The sequence below is a fragment of the Geotrypetes seraphini genome, chromosome 2 (assembly GCF_902459505.1).
Source record: "Geotrypetes seraphini chromosome 2, aGeoSer1.1, whole genome shotgun sequence".
Lineage (NCBI taxonomy): Eukaryota > Metazoa > Chordata > Amphibia > Gymnophiona > Dermophiidae > Geotrypetes > Geotrypetes seraphini.
This window is the reverse complement of record NC_047085.1, coordinates 184,323,188-184,347,423: the sequence shown is the minus strand read 5'-3', so window position 1 is coordinate 184,347,423 and position 24,236 is coordinate 184,323,188. Positions and strand designations below refer to the sequence as shown.

The 24,236-nt window shown below is 43.9% G+C and overlaps 1 protein-coding gene across 1 annotated transcript in view; it reads left to right on the top strand.

Moving 5' to 3' along the window:
- Positions 1-24,236, top strand: part of ALDH5A1 (aldehyde dehydrogenase 5 family member A1) — a 42,436-nt gene that overhangs the window by 2,802 nt on the left and 15,398 nt on the right. The window contains exons 2-8 of the mRNA XM_033934502.1: positions 673-756; positions 5,208-5,378; positions 8,914-9,030; positions 14,229-14,372; positions 16,297-16,440; positions 20,611-20,769; positions 21,730-21,899. Coding sequence (XP_033790393.1) covers positions 673-756; positions 5,208-5,378; positions 8,914-9,030; positions 14,229-14,372; positions 16,297-16,440; positions 20,611-20,769; positions 21,730-21,899 — 989 coding nt within the window. The remainder of the gene's footprint in view (positions 1-672; positions 757-5,207; positions 5,379-8,913; positions 9,031-14,228; positions 14,373-16,296; positions 16,441-20,610; positions 20,770-21,729; positions 21,900-24,236) is intronic.

Sequence of the window (24,236 nt, the reverse complement as noted above, 5' to 3'; positions counted from 1 at the left end):
TTCCGGGTCAGCTACATGCATCATGTGAACCGCTGCCTGTGTATCCCACCCAACAAGTGCCACTGAAGTAACTGGGGAAACCCCCCTTCCCCGCTGACCCAGAAGGCTTTCCTCTGATGGGCAGGAAGGAGGGATCCCCATTAGTAGCTTCAGTGGAGTGGGGCGGGCAGGAAGGAGTGATTTCTGGGGACGGCTAGTTGGACAGGCATGAAGGAGGGATCCCTGGCGGCGACTTTGGTGGACTTTTGGGCAGGAAGGAGGGATCCCCGGCGGTGACATCGGCCGGGCAGGCAGACAATATCCTCAGTGGCGGTCAGTGACATATACCCCCAACAAGCAGCTCGTGTACCCTGTATTGAGAAATGCTGCTTTAGGGTAGATTTGGGAACCCCTGATGTAAGAGCCTCTCTGTGAGCAAGGCTTGCTTTAGGAAAAGATGTGTACAAATATAATTTGAAACATTGCTGTAACAAAGTGAATGTGTGTATATTTGTGTGTATATTTAAAAAGAACAAGAGAATGTTTCATGATACAAATTCACTATTTTTTCTTCCTTAAGTATTTTACTTACCTATTACAGACAATAATTTTCTTAGGATTCAAATTTATCTTTATCTTAACAAGAGCAAGTCCCCACTGCTAAAGATTGGTTTGTTTGTTTTTTGCTTGCAGGAGAGAAGTATTTTGCTTCGCAAATGGCATGATCTGATGATACAGAACAAAGAGGAGCTTGCACGGATAATTACAGCAGAGAATGTAAGAATTGATGAGTTTCTGCTTTCTTTTTACTCTGTGTTACTAGGATGCAAAGCTCCTCAAGCAAGTTGGAGGAGTATAAGCTACCCCACTGCCAACATATGGCTCAGGCATAAGTTCTTAAAGAAATCTAATGCAGACTGTTCTCTGCAGACAATCATAGCTGCATGCAGGTGGAGGAAGCACTCAAGGCTTTGTGCAGTCCAGGGCTAGAAAACTTTGATCTGCACAGTAGACCAAGCCTGTACAACTCAAAAATGATCCGGAGCCGAAACGAAGTCGTAAAATGTAGCGAGGGCTGCAGGTAGTGGCCATGGCTTGAGGCACCCGGAAGTGCGCGGATGTTGCCAAGATGACATCACATTGACATCCGTGTAGGCACAGAGGCCTTCCAGACGGGTCCTGAAACGCCAGTAGGGGGTGCCAGCAAGGAAGAGGACAGGAGAGGCACTGGCAGCAGCTGATTGCCTATAGCAGTGTTTCTCAAGTACTTCAAGATAAGTACCCCCAACCACAGACCTCCCAAGTTCCGCTCTAGACCCACCCAAGCTCTGCTCCAGATCCTGCCCCCTTTACCAATTGTAATGTAATTTTTTTCCTTTCATTTTTCATATACACACAATACACACAGCAAATATAAATTCTCAAACTTGACACATTTCAATCACTAAAATGAAAATAAAATCATTTTTCCTACCTTTGTTGTCTGGTGATTTAATTAGTTTCTGTTTGGACTTCCTTCTAACTGTGAATCCAATATTTCTTCCCTTATTTCTGCCTCCTGCATGCTTCCTCTCCTCCAGACCTCATTTCCTTCCCTAACCAACATCCCTCTCTGTCCCTCCATGAGTCCAACTTTTTCTTCCTCTCTGCCTGCCCCGTTCTTTCTTTCTTTCTCTCTCCCTGCCCCTCAAGCCACCCTGCTTCCACAATGCAGCCTGCTTCCCCTGCCCTCCCTTTTTCTTTCTTTCTCTCTCCCTGCCCCCTCTTCTTTCTGCCTGTCTTTCTTTCTCTCTCCCTGCTCCCCTTTCTTTCTTTCTTTCTCCCTGCCTCCCCTTTTCTTTCTTTCTCTGTCTGTCTTTCTCTCTCCCTGCCCCCTTTTCTTTCTTTCTTTCTTTCTATCTCCCTGCCCCCCCAGCTACCCTGCTTCCCTGATGCACCCTGCTTCCCCGACGCAGCAACACCAAGGCGAATGCAGCGACTGCAGTCCAAAAAAAGCCGTGCCCACAAGCCTTCACCTCCCCCGACGTCAATTCTGATGTTGGAGAGGAAGTTCCGGGACAGCCAATCGCTGCCTGGGCTGGCCTGGAACTTCCTCACCGACATCAGAATTGATGTCGGTGTGGGAGGGGGAGGAAGGTTTGTGGGCCCAGCGCTTGTGGACTGCAGTCGCTGCATGCGCCTTGGTGTTGCTGCATCAGGGAAGCAGGAAGAAATTCTGGGCTCCAAAAACGGGGCAAGAGCAGGAGAGCCGGGCCGCTGTGAGAGCCATTTGCGGCCCTGGGGCTGTGAGAGCCGCATGCGGCCCGGGGGCCATATGTTGTGCAGGGCTGCAGTAGACTGTTGGCTGGACAGGTTTGCACATTTTAAGATCTATTCTTCCACTCCAGTAATCCTAAGACTTAAAGAGAAGAGGTCCGATGCTCAGCTAGTGGTGATCAGCGTTTTGCTGACCACCACTATCGTTAAAACTGGAAATTCAGTGCTGGGCCATGTCTGGACACTGGAATTGAATTTTAGGGTTTGCAAAGCTAACATATATGGGTTACTGCATACTTTTATGATGATCTAACCTGACCAGTTTGCTAACGCCACCCGCAGAATGCCCCACTAACCAGTTAAGGGGGGATTCATCAAGTGGCATTAGGACTTTTAACAGGAACTATTTGGTCCTTAACATGACCTAAAGGGCCCCTAATGCCAGTCGACTAAAAATATCACAGTGATATTTAAGTTGCTGCAGGTTAGGTACTAATGAGATTCAAAATATGCAAATACATATTTGCATCACATTACTATGCAAATATTCTATTGTAACTTATGGTAATAGACCAAATCTCATGATAAAATAACCGCAGCTTTTTGTTTTTCTGTTTTTCTTCCAAACCCTGGAAATACTAGGACTGTAACGACTCTGTGTATAAAACTTTTCACGCAGTCTATTTTTTAGCATTCCACATTTGCTACAGATATTTATTATATTTTTACAGCATAAATATTTATAGTCTACAGTTCCATGTGAGGTACGATAACATAATAAAAAGACAACAACAAATCATAAGTTAAAATAAGTTATAGCTATACAGATAATCATAACAACACCTGACAAAACAAGATACAAAAGCTTTCAATCTTTCTAATTTCTGATGTCAGATTATGCCATTCAAACAGTCCTGCAGGACTACAATGTTTATTCCTAGTCCTCACTAACCAATAAGCATTAGCAGTAGGCAGTTGCAGCATCTTGGTACCCACAGAGTCCTGACAGGCATGTATGATCTAAGACAGTGTTTCTCAACTCGGTTCTGGAGTGCCCCCTTGCCAGTCAGGTTTTCAAAATATCCACAAAGACTATGCATGAAATAAATTTGCATATAATGGAGGCAGTGTATGCAAATCAGGTGTATGCAAAATCAATGCGGAGATCCTGAAAACCTGACTGGCAAGGGGGCACTCCAGGACCGAGTTGAGAAACACTGATCTAAGACCCTGAATTCGAAGTGTGCCGTGAGACGCTGGAGAGGAGAGAGAGTCGCCGGTGCTGGCTGACTGTCTACAGGAGGTGCCTCTCGCGGAGACACCGGTGCCCCTCTACTTCTCTCTGCGCCTCTCCTGTTGATACCTCCCTGCCGGCTCAAGGCCCCATCACAGGTATCGGCGTGATGATGTCTTGTGCGCGCGTGATATCGTTGCGTCGATGTCCGCGCACTTCCGTGCGCCCTCAAGACGCGGCCACCTGTTTAGTGTGCCGAGGCTGGAAATTGTTTGCAAAACACTGATCTGTGAGAGATGCTGTGAGGTAGAGTGTGCTGTCTGATGAGGTTCATCGCCTTGGGATTCAAAGGCCCCAGCACTTTCTAAGTTCTCCTGCTGCTTCCACCAAACCTCAGGCTCCACTCATTGTGGTGTGTTAGCGCTGAAAGACGTACACAGCGCTGTCCATTGTGACATTTTAATAGGCGGTCCCTGCGCTTTCCATGATTTCATGCATGCATGCCACGGAGAAGATTCATGTTTTATAATGACAAAGATATGGATATCTTTGTGAGGTACAAGCGTGACGGGGCCCATTGATAAGCATGGAGTTCATAGCACTTTTTGATCTGGGTAATGTGAGCAGTGCATTCCTTCTAAAAGGAAGCCATATTTCCCAAATTAATGGATACAGCTGTAAGTACTAGAATACTGCTGTTGTGCCTCAGTCTGAGTATCGTGTGCCTCCGTGCCAAATTCCATTTGCGGCGCATGGAGCGGCTTGCGGTGCGTGCACCGGCTTGGGGCGCGTATTGAGCGGCGGTTTGTCTCTACAATGGCAGGAGGGTGTCGTGCGGGTGCCGCAAGGTGTCCCATGCTGGTAAGAAGTGGAGGGGGAGAGGGAAAAGGGGCTGCTTTGGGGGGAGGGGTGTGCTGGGAGGCAGACAGCAATCATGCTTTGCTCTGGGAGGGGGGGAAACAGAAGGGGGCCACGGAGAGACAAGCAGGCAGGCAGAGGGCCAGGTTAAACAAAGGGAGAAGGGCTGCTGCTGGACAGGGGGAGCAGGGAAGGGGTGGTGGTGGACAGCCGAGGAAAGAGAGAGAGAGAAAGAAAGACAGACACACACATCTATTCTAGCACCCGTTAATGTAACGGGCTTAAAGACTAGATCAGAAATATTGTCCTAACTTATGCTAATGTGATTTGTCAGTCTTTCATTTTTTTCCTCTCTACAACGTAAGAACCAGACTGAACTATTTAATCTTCTTATGATCTTGGCTATGAAAATGATTGTTAATGCAGGAGTGTTCTGCAAGTTGTTATCGGTGCAGTTGTGATTGAGTGTTTGAGTTCAGTTTGCCAAGTTTATACTGTAAGTATGAGAGGGCAGTAGCAGTGAAAGGTGGATCTTTGCATAAACTTAAATGATGTTTGGTCTGCTGTTGATGTTTTCCTGGAACAACAGCACAGCATCTAATTGTTGTAGTCTGTTTTGTCTGTTGATGTTTTATTGTGTGTAAAATCAATTTTAAAAAATTTCTTGAACTGAAAAAAAAAATAGTGTTATTTTTAAATTGTTTTTCTCTCTCAATCTGTATGCTGCTATATATTGACACGGTAAAATCCTGCAATAAGCCTTACAGAAACAACTTATTTGCATTACAGAAGCTTGGGGGTTTGGATTTACTCCAGAGGGTGGGTATGACTTGCAGAGTCCTGATGGGAATGTTAATCCTTTCCTTCTTGGCAAACACAGGGCAAGCCACTGAAGGAGGCCATGGGGGAGACTCTCTACTCCGCTGGCTTTGTTGAATGGTTCTCAGAAGAAGCTCGTCGTACTTGTGGTGACATAATTTCTTCTCCTCTGAGGGATCGCCGATTCTTGGTGCTGAAGCAGCCAGTTGGTGTGGCAACTATAATCACTCCGGTAGGTGCAATAGCATAATCTTAAAAACCCCTAGCATTAATAACATGAACATTTTGGTTGCTACCGTGGAGGGTGACTTCTCTAAATCAAAGAGTGACACTTAGCATTCAGTCAGGGGAGGTTTCCCTTCCAACCGTGGACCAGCAAAGTGATCTTTTTCTCCTAGCTTAAGGAAAGAAAGGGTCAGAAAAAACACTTACAAATGTAACCACTAAGTTTGTAGGCTCAGGCCCTGATTTACTAAGCATAAATAAGTTTTCTGTCTTTCAACATACCATCGGTTTTCTGATGTTCTTGAGTTTTGGCATTATTTTCAAGCTTATCAGCTTCAGGAAATAGGTTGGTTTGTTTATTTTGTCCCATCAGACCTGTTCTGATTGATGGTTTTTTGTCTCCCTTTCAGTAGACAGAGGCAGAGAACACCAAATTGCTGACATCCAATGCTGATGTTTCCCAGTTTCAGGAGAGAGACTTCATGGTCAAAGACACATACAAAAATAAAGGCAGATAAAAACCATATGACTATCCAGTCTACTCAACCATGCCATCTACCATCCCTCTCCCTTAGAAATCCTATGTACTAGTCTCAAACTTTCTCGAATTCAGATGGAGTCTTGGTCTTCACTAGCTTCACCAGTAGGCCGTTCCATGAAGTATTTCTTCAGGTTACTCCTGAATCTCTCCCTTTTCACCTTCATCCTATTCCCCCTCATCCCATAGCTTCTTTTTCATTGAAAGAAATTTACCTCCTTTGTTCTTATGCTACAGAGATATTTAAATGTCTCTATCATATCTCTCTCCCTTCCTTTCTAAATATTGAGATCTTTAAGTCTCATATGTTTTGTAATGAAGACCACTGACCATTTCAGTAGCTGCCCACTGGACTAACTCCATCCTGTTCATATCTTTTTGAAGATATGGTCTCCAGAATTGTATGTAGTACTTCTAAATGAGGTCTCACTAGAGATTTACACAGAGGCATTGTATCATATCACTCTTTCCTCCAGAGTATACTTATTTATTTATTTATTCAATTTTCTATACCATTCACCCAGAAGAGCTCAGAACGGTTTACATGAATTTATTCAGGTACTCTAGCATTTTTCCCTGTCTGTCCCGGCGGGCTCACAATCTAGCTAATGTTCCTGGGGCAATGGGGGGATTAATTGACTTGTCCAGGGTCACAAAAAGCAGCGTGGGTTTGAACCCAGAACCCCAGTGTGCTAAGGCTGTAGCTTTAACCACTGTGCCACTCCTCATTCATCTTTTGGTGCAAACCTCATGCCATTTTTATTACCTTTCTCTGAATTGATTCAAGTCTTTGTACATCCTTAGCAAGATACGACCGCCAAAACTGAACACAATATTCCAATTGGGGCCTCACCAACAACTTGTTCAGTGGCATCAACACCTCATTTGTTTTACTGGTTATACTCCTCTCTTCCTTTGCTGGTTATACGCCTAGCTTCCTTCTGGCTGTGATCACTGCCTTATCACATTGTTTTGTCACCTTAAGATCCTCGGACACCATCGTCCCAAGGTCCCTCTCCTGAGCTGTGCTCTTGTTTCGTACCTTGTACATCTCCTTTGGATTTCTGCAACCCCAGTGCATCACTCTGCACTACTTTACATTAAATTTTAATGTCAGACCTTTGACCATTCTTCTATTTTTTGGAGATCTCTTGTCATGGTTTCTACTCCCTCTGGTACCCACTGTATTGGCTATATATATGTCATCTGTAAAAATGAAAACTGTTCCTTCTAAACCTTCAGCGATATTTCTCACAAATATATTAAACTGTATCGGCCCCTCTACTGACCCCTGAGATATTCCAGGTGAATTCCATTTGCCACCACCCTCTGTTGCCACCAATTTCCAATCCAGTTCACCACTTTGGGTCTTAAGGTCAGCTCTCTCAGTTTATTTGGGAGTTGTCTGTGAGGAACTAGATCAAAGGCTTGCTGAAATAAGTAGACTACATCTAGTGCATGCCCTTTATCCAGTTCTTTGTTCCCCCTGTCAGAGAAATCAATCAGATTTGTTTGGGAGGATTTTACTTTGGTAAAACTATGTTGCCTTGTATTCTAGGAACTTAACTTATCTTTTTGTTCAGTGGCAACTCCATTATTTTTCCTACCACCAATGTAAAGCTTTCCAGCCTGTTTTTTCCCCACTTATTCCCTCACCCCGCTTTTGTGAAGAGGGACTTAATCCTCTCATCTCCAATCCCGTGGAACCTCTCCTGACTCCAAAGGTCTATTAAATTAATCCTTAAGAGAGTTCCTACCAGGATTTCTCTGAACTCCCTTAGAGGGGACATGATAGAGACTTACAAGATCATGAAGGGCATGGAGAAAGTAGAGAGGGACAGATTTTTCAAACTTTCGAAAACTACAAGAACGAGAGGGCATTCGGAAAAATTAAGAGGGGACAGATTCAGGAAGTTCTTCACCCAAAGGGTGGTGGACACCTGGAATGCGCTTTCAGAGGGTGTAATAGGACAGAGTATGCTACTGGGTTTCAAGAAGGGATTGGATGATTTCCTGAAGGAAAAAGGGATAGAAGGGTACAGATAGAGGATTACTATACAGGTCCTGGACCTGATGGGCCGCCGTGTGAGCGGACTGCTGGGTGTGATGGACCTCTGGTCTGACCCAACAGAGGCGCTGCTTATGTTCTTATGTTCTTATTCTGGGATGTGTCCCTTCCAGCCCCATATATTTGTCCATTTTCAGATTTTCAAGTTGTTTATAGATAACTCTTTTATACTGGTCAGTAAAATATCACAAAACAAAAAAGCAGCAATTCCACAACCAAATATCAAATACACAAAAAAAGTGGAATGAAACAAAAATGAACTATGTCAATTCATTTGCACTGATGGATCATAAATGGAAGAAGGCAAAATCTCAGACTGTCAGATCTGTTTTGACATGCAGTTCCTGATTGGTGAGGCTCGACTTTAGTGCAGGAAGAGGCGGTCGGAGCATACCGCGAGTGATTTCCTTCACTCGCTGGCTCTCTGGCTGCCCTCCTGCCTGGTCATTCGCGGTCGGAAAATACTGCGAATGACTGGGACTGCGAATCGCCAACCACAAATGACCGGAGGAGCACTATACATCACTTTTATTCCAGAGATAAATTTAAAAAAAAAAAAGACTTGACATCGATATGTGAACATTTCTTAAGAAAGAACTGAATAATCCATGGGGTGTACTAATTTTTTCACATGACTGTAAATGCCCACCTCTCTGTGTATTTTAAACAGGTTCTACCATGTTAAATCCTGTTCTAAAATAGTTGCAAAAGTTGAGACATCCCAACCTGGGTATCTCAAATCTGACTCGTACATCCTTTCTAAACTGCCACTGTATATGTTGTAATTTAAGTGCCACAGGTGAAAAACCAGCCCAGGATTTTTAGTGAACTTTGTTTACATGAGCATTAGATATGAAAGTGCCGGTGTAACCAGCTGTCTGTCATGGAGGAATAATCTGAAATTTGTTTTTCTCTCCCATCCCCCTTGTCCTGCAGTGGAATTTCCCCAGCGCTATGATCACACGGAAGGTGGCAGCTGCTCTAGCAGCCGGCTGCACAGTGGTGGTGAAGCCTGCAGAAGACACACCTTTATCAGCTTTAGCACTTGCTGAGGTGAGCTGCTGTATTATTATGTAAGGATGTTGATTTCGACTTTAGAATGTCATATTTGTCTTTCAAAGAAGAGCGACCAAAATGATAAAGGGGATGGAATTTCTCTCTTATGAGGAAAGGCTGAAGAAGTTAGGGATCTTCAGCTTTGAAAGAGATGGTTAAGGGGGGATATGATTGAGGTCTACAAAATTCTGAGTGGTGTAGAACAGGTATCAGTGGATCGATTTTCTTCACTCTTTTGAAAAGTGCAAAGACCGGGGGATGCACAATGAAATTTCATGGAAATATTTTTAAAGCAAATAGGAGGAAATATTTTTTCGCTGAACGAATAGTTAAGCTTTGGAACTCATTGCCCAGTTAGCGTAACTGGGTTTGGACAAGTTCCTGGAGGAAATGTCCATAGTCTGCTATTGAGAAAGTCATGGAGGAAGCCACTGTTTCCATCAGGTACTTGTGACCTGGATTGGCCACTGTGGCAACAGGATATTTAGCTAGATGGACTGTTGGTTTGACTCAATATGGCTCTTCTTATATTCTTACACCTTGAGGTCAAGACAAGTTATATTCAAGAACAGTAGGTATTTCTGTGCACCAGAAAGCTTATTGTCAAGTTTATACCCAAGGAGGTAGATGAAGAAATAATCTGCCTGTCATAAGGTGGAAGAAGTGGGATTTGAGCGTTGGCTTCTCTGGTTATCAGTTTGCTGCTCTGAACACTAGGATGTTCTTCCATGTCTCCTGACATGATAGGAGAAGGGAGCAGCAGGTCGATAGAAAGGCCCTAATGTCACACTGTAAGTTGCAGAATGTCTGTATTACACAGTTGTCTTGTTGAATACAACTTTCTTGAAACAGTGATCAAGTTTCAAGTTTTATTTGAGTTTGATGAATCGCTTATTTAGGGCTCCTTTTACAAAGGTGTATTAGTGGTTTTAGCAAGTGCCAGCCGCTACCGCCTCCTTTTAAGCAGGCGGTAGTTTTTCAGCTAGCGCTAATCATGTGCGTGCGCTAAAAACGCTAGCGCACTTTCGTAAAAGGAGCCCTTAGTTTTACTAAGCGAGGTACAAAATTGATAAAAATATAAACATATATTTAGACATACAATTTAAAATAATGGGTTAGACAGGTAGATTTACAGACCAACTACCGTATTTTCGCGGATATAACGCGCGCGTTATACGTGATTTTACGTACCGCGCATACCCCTCGCGCGTTATATGCCTGAGCGCGGTATACAAAAGTTTTTAAACATAGTTCCCACCCCGCCCGACGCCCGATTCACCCCCCCAGCAGGACCGCTCGCACCCCCACCCCGAACGACCGCTCGCACGCGCTCCCACCCGCACCCGCATCCACGATCGGAGCAAGAGGGAGCCCAAGCCCTCTTGCCCGGCCGACTCCCCGACGTCCGATACATCCCCCCCCCGGCAGGACCACTCGCACCCTCACCCCGAAGGACCGCCGACTCCCCAACAATATCGGGCCAGGAGGGAGCCCAAACCCTCCTGGCCACGGCGACCCCCTAACCCCACCCCGCACTACATTACGGGCAGGAGGGATCCCAGGCCCTCCTGCCCTCGACGCAAACACCCTCCCTCCAACGACCGCCCCCCCCCCAAGAACCTCCGCCCGTCCCCCAACCGACCCGCGACCCCCCTGGCCGACCCCCACGACACCCCCACCCGCCTTCCCCGTACCTTTGTGTAGTTGGGCCAGAAGGGAGCCCAAACCCTCCTGGCCACGGCGACCCCCTAACCCCACCCCGCACTACATTACGGGCAGGAGGGATCCCAGGCCCTCCTGCCCTCGACGCAAACCCCCCCCCCCCCCAGCGGACCCGCGACCCCCCTGGCCGACCCCCACGACCCCCCCACCCCCCTTCCCCGTACCTTTGAAAGTTGGCCGGACAGACGGGAGCCAAACCCGCCTGTCCGGCAGGCAGCCAACGAAGGAATGAGGCCGGATTGGCCCATCCGTCCTAAAGCTCCGCCTACTGGTGGGGCCTAAGGCGCGTGGGCCAATCAGAATAGGCCCTGGAGCCTTAGGTCCCACCTGGGGGCGCGGCCTGAGACACATGGTCGGGTTTGGCCCATGTGCCTCAGGCCGCGCCCCCAGGTGGGACCTAAGGCTCCAGGGCCTATTCTGATTGGCCCACGCGCCTTAGGCCCCACCAGTAGGCGGAGCTTTAGGACGGATGGGCCAATCCGGCCTCATTCCTTCGTTGGCTGCCTGCCGGACAGGCGGGTTTGGCTCCCGTCTGTCCGGCCAACTTTCAAAGGTACGGGGAAGGGGGGTGGGGAGGTCGTGGGGGTCGGCCAGGGGGGTCGCGGGTCGGCTGGGGGGGGGGGGGGGTTGCGTCGAGGGCAGGAGGGCCTGGGATCCCTCCTGCCCGTAATGTAGTGCGGGGTGGGGTTAGGGGGTCGCCGTGGCCAGGAGGGTTTGGGCTCCCTTCTGGCCCAACTACACAAAGGTACGGGGAAGGCGGGTGGGGGTGTCGTGGGGGTCGGCCAGGGGGGTCGCGGGTCGGCTGGGGGACGGGCGGAGGTTCTTGGGGGGGGGCGGTCGTTGGGGGGAGGGGGTTTGCGTCGAGGGCAGGAGGGCCTGGGATCCCTCCTGCCCGTAATGTAGTGCGGGGTGGGGTTAGGGGGTCGCCGTGGCCAGGAGGGTTTGGGCTCCCTCCTGGCCCGATATTGTTGGGGAGTCGGCGGTCCTTCGGGGTGAGGGTGCGAGTGGTCCTGCCGGGGGGGGGATGTATCGGACGTCGGGGGGGGGCATCAGGCTTTCAGGATGGGGACAGACCTTCAAGGGGGGACAGGACTTCAAGGGAGGACAGTGCACGGAAGTCAGGGGGGGTGAACGGAGAGTCGGGACAGCGCACGGAAAGTCAGGGCGGGCGAAAGGAGAGTCGGGCAGCATGCGCGTTATATGCCTGAGCGCGGTATAGAAAAGTTTTTGTACATATCATCGTGATTTCTGCGCGCTATACCCCTGTGCGCGTTTTACAATGGTGCGCGTTATATCCGCGAAAATACGGTAATACAAAAGGTAAGGGGGAACAGAACTACAATTCAGTATTTTTAAGGTAAAGAGGAGAACTAAATATGGAAAAAACAATAGGAAGGGAAAAATGCAATCAAAGAAAGAAAGAAATATAAAGATTAAACATAATTTAAAGGTTAAAAGCATCTTTAAAAAGAAAACTTTTTAAATTACTTTTAAAAAGACTCAAATCGTTTTCCACTCTTAAAATGCTGTGGCATGGCGTTCCAAAGCTGCGGTACCATCACTGAAAACATATCATGTCGTCGTGTCCCAATAACTTTCAAAGAGTGGACTAGTATATGCTTATGATTAGTAGACCGGAGAGAACGCGAAATGCTATAAGGGATGAGCAATTTATCAGTAAATTGAGGTTCATTAGTAGAGAGGGTTTTGAATACTAAAAAATAAAATTTTGAAGGTGATGTAAATTCTACTCAAGTAATCCCTGTAGTGTAAGAGGCACAGAGGCTTAAATGGCTCACCTGGAATCTGCTTCTGTATCTCGTGTGGTGGCTTCCCTTGTTGCTAGGCCTCTCTTCGATATTTTGCTTGGGGGGCCTTCATTAGAACTCTGCCACTGCCTTGAAATAATCTTACCTTTGTCCCAGTGGGACTAGGAGTCATTTACTGTTGTTTAGTCCATTGTCTGCTGCAGGGCCTAAAGGAATACAATTGTCTCTGCAGCAGATAAGGAGCCATTTACTAATTGTTAGCATATGTTGTGTAGTTCAAGGTAACTCAATAATATAGCAATCTCTGAGAGGTTTGAGCCTGGTTAATTGTTATCTTAGAAACTAAAACTTGATTATCCCTACTATTTTTGCTAAGGCGAAAACTTCTAAAAGTACAAGTTTAAGGCAGTGGGTGATTAAGATCAGTTTTAAGTTTAATTTATTTGAAACTCTTTATATTCTGTCAACTTCAGGCAATAGACTATACAAAGAGTATAAGTACATGCAGAACATCATGAAAATATAAAATAGCAACACACCACAACAAAATACTTCAATAAAAATTAAATAACCATTTTCCTAAAAAATCATCTTAAGTAACATTACATTAGAGATTTCTATTTCACCATTGCCTTGTGGTTCAAGGCGGATTGTAAAAGAATTATAAAAAACGTATTACAAGAAGATATCTGGTAATTTCTAGAGGAGCTAAAGAGTGGATGAGGTTGTTTTTGGGAATTGGGAAGGTATTGGGAGTGGGAAGGAGCTAGCAGTATTAAGTCGTTTGCAGGGATTTCTTGAAAAGTAGGGTCTTTATTTCTTTTCTGAATGTTTTGATTAAAGCAAACCAAAAGGCTTTAGGTGCTTGCAAAATCCCAGCCAGTCTTGTTTACTCCTTAAGGATAGGGCCAACAAATTATACAGTATATTATGTAGGTTCAATAACAGAAGCAGGATTTTCTAGATCTACTCATATACTTCTCTCAAAGATGGGACGCTGAAAAGATTTGTTTCCTATAACTGCAGTGGTTATTATAGTATAGCCATTGCAGAAATTTACAATCAAGATACACACTAGAGAATGACACGGTGACAAAATTCATCACCGTTCCCGTCCCCGCGGATAACCGCAGGAAATAATCCCATGTCATTTTCTAGTGTCTATTTCAACCTCGGTCCTTCTACACCAGCATTCTTCAAAGCAAAGCTTGCGGGTCAGTGGTTGTGGCCATTCATGCTCTGATTCTTCCCTCTCTCCTTAAAGAATGACATGAAGATGGTTTCCCGCGGTTATCTGCGGGGACGGGAACGGTGATGAATTTTGTCACCGTGTCATTCTCTAATACACACTTTAAGCATCAGTCTATGGAAGATAAGTAATTAATACAATGAGCATAAAATAGACTGTCTATGGGTATGATAGTCACAACTGGCGAGATAGACAACTGTGTTCTGAACTACCAAAAGGGAACGCAAGGACTTCAAAGGCAGGCCAAAGTATAGAACATTATGGTAGTTCAGTCCACTCAAAGCCAAATCCATATGAAAATCCTGACTGCTACAGAATATCCCCTCTGAATATCAGAGAGGGAGTGGGTCCTTTTTCTTGAACTGGTCTTGATTTTCCTAATTGTTTTGTACTTTTCAGGCATGTTGCTTATTAGAGGTTGAAACGTGATTATGTGATACTTTTTTTTATTGTAGCTAGCTGATCAGGCTGGGATTCCTGCAGGTGTATATAATGTTGTCCCCTGTTCTAGAGAAAAGGCTCCTTCTGTGGGAGAGGCTCTTTGTACTGACCCTTTGGTGGCCAAAATCTCTTTCACTGGTTCAACTGCAACAGGAAAGGTATGTGACACATTAAAACTAGAGGTTTTTGCATGGTAGGGAGAGGACCTTGGTGGAAGGTTCTTTGTTGAAACATAAAACATGACAGATTGTGTGGCTTATCCAGTCTGCCTATACATGACAATGAGGGGCATTTTCAATACAATGTCTGAATCTGATTGTGGACATTTGGGGGGAAATGTCCAAAAATCTGGTAGAGAAAATGACCATTTTAAAACTAGAAAAATGTCTATCTTTTAATTTTGTCAAAAAATGAACATTTCCTAGATGTTTGTCTTTAGTGAATCTATCTTTTTTTTTAACCATTTTCAAAAAGAACAAACACCCATATGAAAAATGCACAAAAAAACCATTGGGATGTAGGAGGGTCGGCATTCTTAGTAGACTGGCCACACAGACATCCAACAGAGCAGTGGAACACCCTAGGGTATAGTTATGTGAACTTCAGTTAAAAGATCCCAGGTATACATTCATCATAACCCCCTTACATTGTATGGTGAGCCTTCTAAAACTTCCCTACAACTTCCTGTACCCAACTGTATACCTCTCCAACAGCCCTTATGCTTGCCGGTGTCACTTATATGTCAGTACATTGAGTTTTGGGTGGACTCGTGCTTTCCACCACAAGTGTACCAGTTAAAGTGGAATAGGGGCCTGAGTCCCCTTTTTTTGCTGTCTACTGTACTGACCAATGGAATAGAAAATTAAGAACTTTTTTTTTTTTTTCCATTTTCTCGGAGCCTAAAGACAAAGGACATGTGAGTTTAAGCAACGAATGAGATCAAAAGAGACTGATGATTAAGTTTCAAAAGCATCCTTGTAGAACCAGCATTTTAACAATCCTTTAAATTTATTTAGTGATTTTTCTTCCTTAATAAATGCTGGTAAGGAGTTCTATATTCTGGGCGCTGTCACCGCAAAGATCGTATCTAGTCGGAATATATGGAATAATGTACCTTTCTAGGAATGATGGAGCTTTAGTTGTTAATATTTTGAATGTTAATATTGCTAATTTGTAGGAGATTCTGTGAACAATTAGAAGCCAATGAGCTTCTTTAAGAAGAGGAGTCACATGATCAAATTTTTTTGTTATTCGTTATAATCTTAATTGCGGTGTTTTGAATTAATTGTAATCGACGGATTTCTTTAAGAGCTACTCCTTTGTAGAGCGAGTTGCAATAGTCTAACTTTGAAATTATCAGCGAGTGTACAAGGATATTCAGTGAAGATGAGTCCAGGAAGGGGGCAATTGATCTAATCATTCGTAACCTCTGAAAACATCCTCTTACTACTGCACTAATCTGATTATGATATGTCAATTTTTGATCCAGAATAACCCCTAAAACTTGCATGCATAGAAGAACCCCAGCCCCTATATCCCTAGGGATTTTGTTGCATTTAATTTTGACTAGATCATTTCTTAGTCTTCATGTTATCCACACTTTCTAAGGTATCTGCCCTGTCGCAGATTTTGTTATCATCTGCAAATAAAGAACCCCTTTCTCAGCCCTTTTCCCAATAACAATGAAACTAAGAATCATTCCCTGCAAGACACCACTGGTAATGCCTCCAAGTTTCCAAATTTATTCAGATCTTACTATCCCGCTCCCAGGGTCAAGGCCTTCTGGGCAGTTTACAATTGAAAATCCTAGTTAACTCAACACATTTGTTTTTCTTTTGTGTCATACCGGAGTCTATCTGGCGATATTTTTCTTTAACAGAAAGAAATTCCAGATAGGCGCTTGACACTTTTTTCTGGAGCCTTCTATCCTATACTGGCCTCCTGTTTGGGTTTCTGTTAAAATCCTCCTCATAGTTTGTTCCATTTGCCTGTTGGTGGTGTGAATGATTCTGGTGAAGCATGCACTTTGACAAAATGTGTTGCTTTTTATAATACGGCCTTGTCTCCCTCTCTTGTCTACAGATACTACTGCAGCATGCAGCTGGCACGGTGAAGAGAGTTTCTATGGAGCTTGGGGGCCACGCCCCATTCATCGTGTTTGATAGCGCAGATATCAACAAAGCTGTGGCAGGAGCCTTAGCTTCAAAGTATCGTAACTCAGGACAAGTGCGTTTCCTTCTGTGAGACAAAAGCAAGAATGGGATTTGGGGTGGAAGGGGGAGAAGGATAAGAGGGAGCAACTAACTTGGAAACAGTGCACTTCTCATTTCATATTCCCAGGGGTTAAGGTTAGAGCTGGCCTACGAATATGGAAAAATCGCAAATAACTTTTAGGGTCGACTGTGACAAACCCCTACCTCCTGGACCTCTCCATACCTTACCTGGTGGTCTAGCGGTGAAGCAGGGCAGGAGCAATCTTCCTACGAGCCTGCCCCATGCAGAGCTGTGAACAAAAATGGCTGCCGTGAGTTCCCACTGTAGTCTCGTGAGACCACAGGAACTCATGGCAGCCATTTTTGTTCACGGCTCTGCACAGGGCAGGAGCGTAGGAAGATTGCTTCTGCCCCGCTTCACCGCTAGACCACCAGGTAAGGTGTGGAGAGGTCTGGGAGGCAGGGGGGTGGGTCAGGGTGCAGAAACTAGCAAATAACTGAAGTCGCAAGTCCTAAACCTGCGAATTTGGAGGGAGAAGTGTATTTAAAAGTGGCAGTTCATTTTTTTTGTAGTAAGATCACTTTGGCTAAAACTACCTTAGCTACTAACTTACCTTAACATTCATATGGATGAAGATTTACAATAATACCTTTTAGTACTTGTGTGTGTTTTTATTTGCTGGGTTCTGTTGTTGATAAATGTATGGCTAAAATGAGCTGCTGTTTCATATCCTGTGGGAGGTCTGGATCTGTTATTCCTTCATTTTGGCACAAGGTTTTGCAGCACTGTTAAGAGTTACTATCCTTCCTGAAAGGGATTATCCGTCCACCAAATTACAAATAGAAATTTCTGTGCCCCTCTGCAGATGCCAGCATCCAAGCATGGCTGGGGTCTAATAAGGGGAGATTGGGAGCCTGGACATGGAAGCTTCTTTTCAGTTCTGAATGAAGCTTAGTTGGATACAGGCTTTGAAGTTATCTGCAGCATTTGGTGGGTTGTTTTTTTTTTTTTTTAAAACAAAGTTGTACTAATTATATTTTTGAAGGGATGCTCAATAAGGGTATTTGGCAGGAAGGTAACATATTTCTGCACCTTATCTCTACTGATACGTTCTATATTTCATTTTTGAGACATTCTCACTTATTGTTTTGCACTCTGATTAAAAAAAACCCCCAATAACTTTTGTTTTTATTAGATTACTGATTCAGACAAGAAAAAAATTTATATAATATAGGGCATTGAAAACTAAAGATTTGTTATACAAATCTACAGTGTGTATGGGAATTACACAAAATACAGAGTTTTGTTAGAGAAATTTATCACTTATCAATGTTGCCAATCACCTAACAAGAACTCTTTAAGTAGTACTCTCCTCCCCCCATAACCCCCAATAGGGAAGAACAGTTCTACTTCGCTCTGTATTTGGCTACTAGAACTCTGATCATCTGTTTCCAAACCACAGTTAAACAGTCTGTCGCTGGAAACCTTACACATTCTTTGGGATAATGTTATGTGCAGTCTTATATTCTGCCAATTTCTCGCAAATCGGTGTTCTAGGCAGTTACAAGCAGCATATTGCTACATCCGAGTACAGGGGTAAGCAATTCCGGTCCTCAAGAGCCGGAGCCATAATAAATATCCACAATAAATATGCATGAGATAGATTTGCATCGCAAGGAGGCAGTCCTGAAAACCTGACCTGGCTCCGGCTCTCGAGGACCGGATTTGCCTACCCCTGAATTAGTATATCCATATTTCCATTGTTAATTGAATCATTTAACCCAGTTTACATGGAGCTTTCCAAGAGATCCACATTTTGAATTCTGACCTTCCAAACTTCTTTACCTAGTGGGCTCCTGGCCCCCTTCATCAGTGCCTAAGCTTCTTTATGTAATGTTTAGGGTATTGGCAGCTCTGCCTGAAGATCAGTTGGTTCCAGCCCTTTCCAATCCACTTTAGGGTCCAATGCTCAAAGCAATCCGAGTTTCATTTAGGCTGGTTTTAGATAGTTCAAATGAAATGGAGGTTTTTGTGGCTAATACACAGGGCTTTCATACATTGCTTTACATTTACAGCTGCAAAAGCCTCCCATTACAGGATAAAAGGAACCATGGCTGCATAACACACCTTCCCACATAATTTCTGGCAAAGGAATGCACTCCGAGGGTTCCTTCTTCTCCTCCCCCACCCCCTCCTGCATTCACTGTATTGGCACATAAGAGCAATGCCAGGAACAATGCTCAACACTAACAGTATGTATTTAATTTGCATGTTATTAGTGTTGAGCATTAGTCACTTTAAAAAAAAAAAAAAATCAATCAGTGCATCTCCCTCCCTCCTTTCATAGGGTCTGCTTCAGGGGTGCTGTTAGAGCATGCCTAATTCTAATTTTGGGTTTTAACTGATAAACGCCAATAAAACACTCCTGATGCAAAAAGATTAAAATAGATATTCATTGGATAAATACTGAAAAAACACATCTTCCCTCTAGTACTCTCTTACCCATCCCGGCTTGTCTTGTATCCTTTTCTGCACTGATGACTTCTAAGTATGTAACACAAAAATACATATTTAATTCCAGTGGAAAAAGTACCCAGTAATAATACCTGTGGCGTGGAAACACCAGTACCTACATTTTGTACGCCCAAAGAAGCACTAATTAGCAGAAAATTAAACGCCTATGTTGACAATTTATAAACATGTAAGACCAGAAGCCGTAGTCATACTACCACATACCCAATCCCTGGGCTATATATAGATTTTTAGTGCACTTTTCGTGTGCCCATCCTAAGGTCATTCTCCTGCATTTTCACTTAAATGCAAGTGGCAGGATGAGGCTTGCTATGGAAGTGTACACACCATATAGTAAAGAGTCTTTCTTTCTTCATAATCTTCCTTACTCTTCTAGGTCATGATTGCAATGATTTGCAGAACAGTTTATTCCCTGTAGGCAAATTACTTTTTAATATCTGGTGCAAACTGACCTTCCTGACCCAGTTCCTGAGGCAGTTTTAAATGTATCAAGAGAGAAAATAGGCCAGTACAGCAATTAAAAAAAAACAAACAAACCACATTTCAGGAGGTAATATTCATAGCCAGTTAACTGGGGTCCACTGAGCACAGTTAACTGGTGCTGAGCAAATCCCAAGGTAGTATTCAGCAGCATTTGTCTGGATAGGTCCTCTAAATATCCTCTCTAACCACTAAAGCCAAAACCAGCTGTTGTGAGGGTGGTCCATGGCAGAGTCAGCACTTAACTGGATAAGTGCCAAAATTCAGCCTTTAACCCCACATAAGTAGCAGTCCTTCAAAAAGATAAAAACAGGATGGAGTCAGTCCATAGGAAGGCTACTAAAATGGTCAGTGTTATTAGTTATAGGGTGTATGGGGTCAGACTTAAAAATATCAATATGTATACTTTGGAGGAAAGGTGGAGAAGGGAGATATGATAGATACGTTTAAATACCTATATGACATACATGAAGTGAGTCTCTTTCATTTGAAAGGAAGCTCCCGAATGAGAGGGCACAGGATGAACTTAAGAGGTGATAGGCTCAGAAGGAATCCAAAGAAATACTTTTTTACAGAAAGGGTGGTAGATGCATGGGATAGTCTCCAGGTAGAGGTGGTGGAGACAGACTGTGTCTGAATTCAAGAAAGCATGGGACAGGCACGTGGGATCTCTTAGGAAGAGGAGGAGATAGTGGATGCTGCAGATGGGCAGACTGGATGGGCCATTTGGCCTTTATCTGCCATCATGTTTCAGTTTAACTTAACCGATTAAGGGCTGACTATCAACACTTATCCAGTTAAGCATTGGCTGTCTACACATACCTGGATATTTGCCAGTATCTAGATAAGACCCGAATAGCCAGACATAATTTTGGCAGCAGTGGTCAGTGCTTAAAAAAAATGCTGACCGCCTCCATCTGAATATTACAATCCAGGTATTCTCTTTTTGAATGCTAGTCCTCGGCCCTTTCTCTCATATGTCTCCTATAGTCAAGGAGGGGAGAGGGAGGTCCTTTTATGATCTCTATACACAAATGTGAACTGAGTTGTTGACTCTGTGGCCTATAAATACTAACATAGTATTCATGAATGTTTCCTGTAACATAGATTAATGAAAAATCTCTGTCAAATTCTGTTTCTTAACTGATCTCATATTATGTATGCCTTTAGACATGTGTCTGCACAAACCGTTTCTTGGTACAGAAGGGAATCCATGACACCTTTGTGAAAAAGTTTGCTGAAGTCATTCAGAGAGAGCTGCGTGTGGGAAGTGGATTCCAGGAAGGCACCACCCAAGGTCCATTAATTAATGAAAAAGCAGTGGAAAAGGTAAATAAAAATAACTCCAGACACCTTGAAAAAATGGAAAGTATTTTTTTTCTAGTCTATTCTATTCTGTAGATTTCTGTATCACCTCTACCCTCACAAGAGATCCCGAAGTGGCTAACAATAAAAACAGTAAACAAAAAATTAATAATAATAATAATAATAGCTTTATTTATATCCCGTCATACGTTTTCAGTTCAGGATGGTGTACAACAAGAGGTGCTGTAAGGACAGTGAGGTTACATCAGTTAGATTTGGGAAGGGGTAGAAGATAGTTGAGTGACGAGGGTAGGGTAGGAGGAAGGAAAGTGTAAGATGAGCAGAATTGATGGATCAGATAAATTTGTTGAATAAGTGGGTTTTTAGTGATTTTCTGAATGAACGGTATGTTAGTGCGTTCAGGATTAGGTTGCTTAAGGTGTTGTGTTGTTCCAGAATGTTACCAAAATAATCAGATTTAAGACTACAATGAAAGACTATAAGAAGTCAAAGGCTGGATCTCCACTGGAATTGCATTCTAGACAGGCTGCTTGAAAAGAAAAAGATTGTTCAAGAATTATTTTAAAATGAAAGTCTCTGTCGCTGTCTTAAAAACCAAATTACTAGAAAAGAAATTCAAACATGAGACTAACACAACTGGAGCCAACCCATCCAAAACTTAAAACTAAACATGCAGTTTTAAAATGAATCCTGACTTGAAAATTCTCCTTTAAATTTTAGGGCTCCTTGTACAAAACTGCGCTAGCGGTTTTAGCGCGCACTGCATAGAGCTGGCAATGCAGCGCGCGCTAAAAACGCTAGCGCACCTTAGTAAAAAGAGCTCTTAATGTAACAGGTGCCTTGCAAATTGGGTGGGTCAGGGGAGGAGAAGAAGGGGGATTTAATGTTCATGAAATCTGGCTTTGGTAAACCCCTTGGATATATGTGAAATCATTGTTAAAGTAAACTGATTTGTTTTCTCAGGTAGAAAGTCATGTGAGTGATGCGGTCTCTAAAGGAGCACATATAGTGACTGGGGGAAAGCGACACAGCTTTGGGAAGAACTTCTTTGAGCCGACTCTTCTGAGCAATGTAACAACTGACATGCTGTGCACACAGGAGGAGACCTTTGGGCCTCTAGCTCCAGTAATAAAGTAAGAAACTCAGGGCTGCTGGCTCCGAGTTTGAACGTGGTACAATGATTAGAACTTGGGTCAGGTTTAACCTCGGCTGTAATACCAGTAAGCTAACTGGAAGATGGAAATATAACAGCCCAATAGCACTGAACAAGTTTGCCGAATTGATGTAATATCAGAGACGGATTATTAATATTTAATTGGACTAATCAAATTTCGATCCATACAGCAAGGCAGAGTACAATAGTCAAGTCATCCTAACTATTGAAATGAGAAAGAGGGTTGTTTTGTGTTCAGCATTTTAACTTAATCCACTAAATTTAATCATTCACCTTAACTACTGGCACAAAAGAAGCCTGCAGGGCAAGAATATCTTTAAGCAGATTTTCAATGCAATTAAAAATCCTCCAGCTATAGTGCATAATTCTCTAGCAATATATACATTCAAATTCAGAAAATAAACTATTATTTATCATTTCTATAGCACTACTAAGCATATGCAGTGCTGTACCCCCAAAATAGAATAGACAGTTACTGCTCAAAAGACCTTACAGTCTAGTTATGACAGACATACTGGACAAAAAAAGGTGCATCTATACCAGTGGTCTCAAACTCGTGGCCAGGTACTATTATGAGGCCCTCAGTATGTTACCATTGTTCTGGAACATGACCCGCCTCGCTGCTGTAACCTCATGCAAGCGCTTTCCTGTGTCTGTACGTGATTGTGAGGTGGAGTGGAGAGGACAATAGCGGGCAACGTTCCAGAACGTAAGGTAACCATTGGAGGCAGTGCAACTTGTGCGTGTGTACGTAATTTCGTAAACTGTCACGAAATTCGGCACCTTTCCTGGCGGTGATGGCTTGATGTAAGATGGGGGTTGTATCTGGAGGAGGTGAGAGCTGAAGGCAGTTGTGGGCATGACCACCATAAACTTAAGGCACAAGATTTCAAGGCACAAGTCGGATATTGATTCTCCCCTAGAGGACTACACCAAAATCTTGTCTCTTGCAATTGATACTTTAGAATCTAAATCACAATTTTGCATGAGGTAAAACTCTTTATCTATCTACATATATATATATATAAAATCGGAGGTATGTATGTGTGTATGTATGTGTGTATGTATGTGTGTATGTGCCGCGATCACGCAAAAACGGCTTGACCGATTTGAACGAAACTTGGTATGCAGATCCCTCACTACCTGGTATGATATGTTCTGGGGGTCTCGCGGCCCACCTGCACACGTGGGCGGAGCTACAAACATAAAATCAGATTTCACCCATTCATGTCAATGGAAAAAATGTAAAAAGCTGCCATTCTCACAGTAATTAAAAAACGGCTTGACCGATTTGAACAAAACTTGGTATGCAGATCCCTCACTACCTGGGGTGATATGTTCTGGGGGTCTCGCGGCCCACCTGCATACATGGGCGGAGCTACAAACAGAAAATCAGATTTCACCCATTCATGTCAATGGAAAAAATGTAAAAAGCTGCCATTCTCACAGTAATTCAAAACCGGCTTGACCGATTTGAATGAAACTTAGTATGCAGATCCCTCACTACCTGGGGTGATATGTTCTGGGGGTCTCGCGGCCCACCTGCACACGTGGGCGGAGCTACAAACAGATAATCAGATTTCACCCATTCATGTCAATGGAAAAAATGTAAAAAGCTGCCATTCTCACTGTAATTCAAAAACGGCTTGACCGATTTGAACGAAACTTGGTATGCAGATCCCTCACAACCTGGGGTGATATGTTCTGGGGGTCTCGCGGCCCACCTGCACACGTGGGCAGAGCTACAACCAGAACATCAGATTTCACCCATTCATGTCAATGGAAAAAATGTAAAAAGCTGCCATTCTCACAGTATTTAAAAAACTGCTTGACCGATTTGAACGAAACTTGGTATGCAAATCCCTCACTACCTGGGGTGATATGTTCTGGGGGTCTCGCGGCCCACCTGCACACGTGGGCGGGGCTACAAACAGAAAATCAGATTTCACCCATTCATGTCAATGGAAAAAATGTAAAAATCTGCCATTCTCACTGTAATTCAAAAACGGCTTGACCGATTTGAACGAAACTTTGTATGCAGGTCCCTCACTACCTGGGCTGATATGTTCTGGGGGTCTCGCGGCCCACCTGCACATGTGGGCGGAGCTACAAACAGAATATCAGATATCACCCATTCATGTCAATGGAAAAAATGTAAAAAGCTGCCATTCTCACAGTATTTAAAAAACTGCTTGACCGATTTGAACGAAACTTGGTATGCAGATCCCTCACTACCTGGGGTGATATGTTCTGGGGGTCTCACGGCCCACCTGCACACGTGGGCGGAGCTACAAAC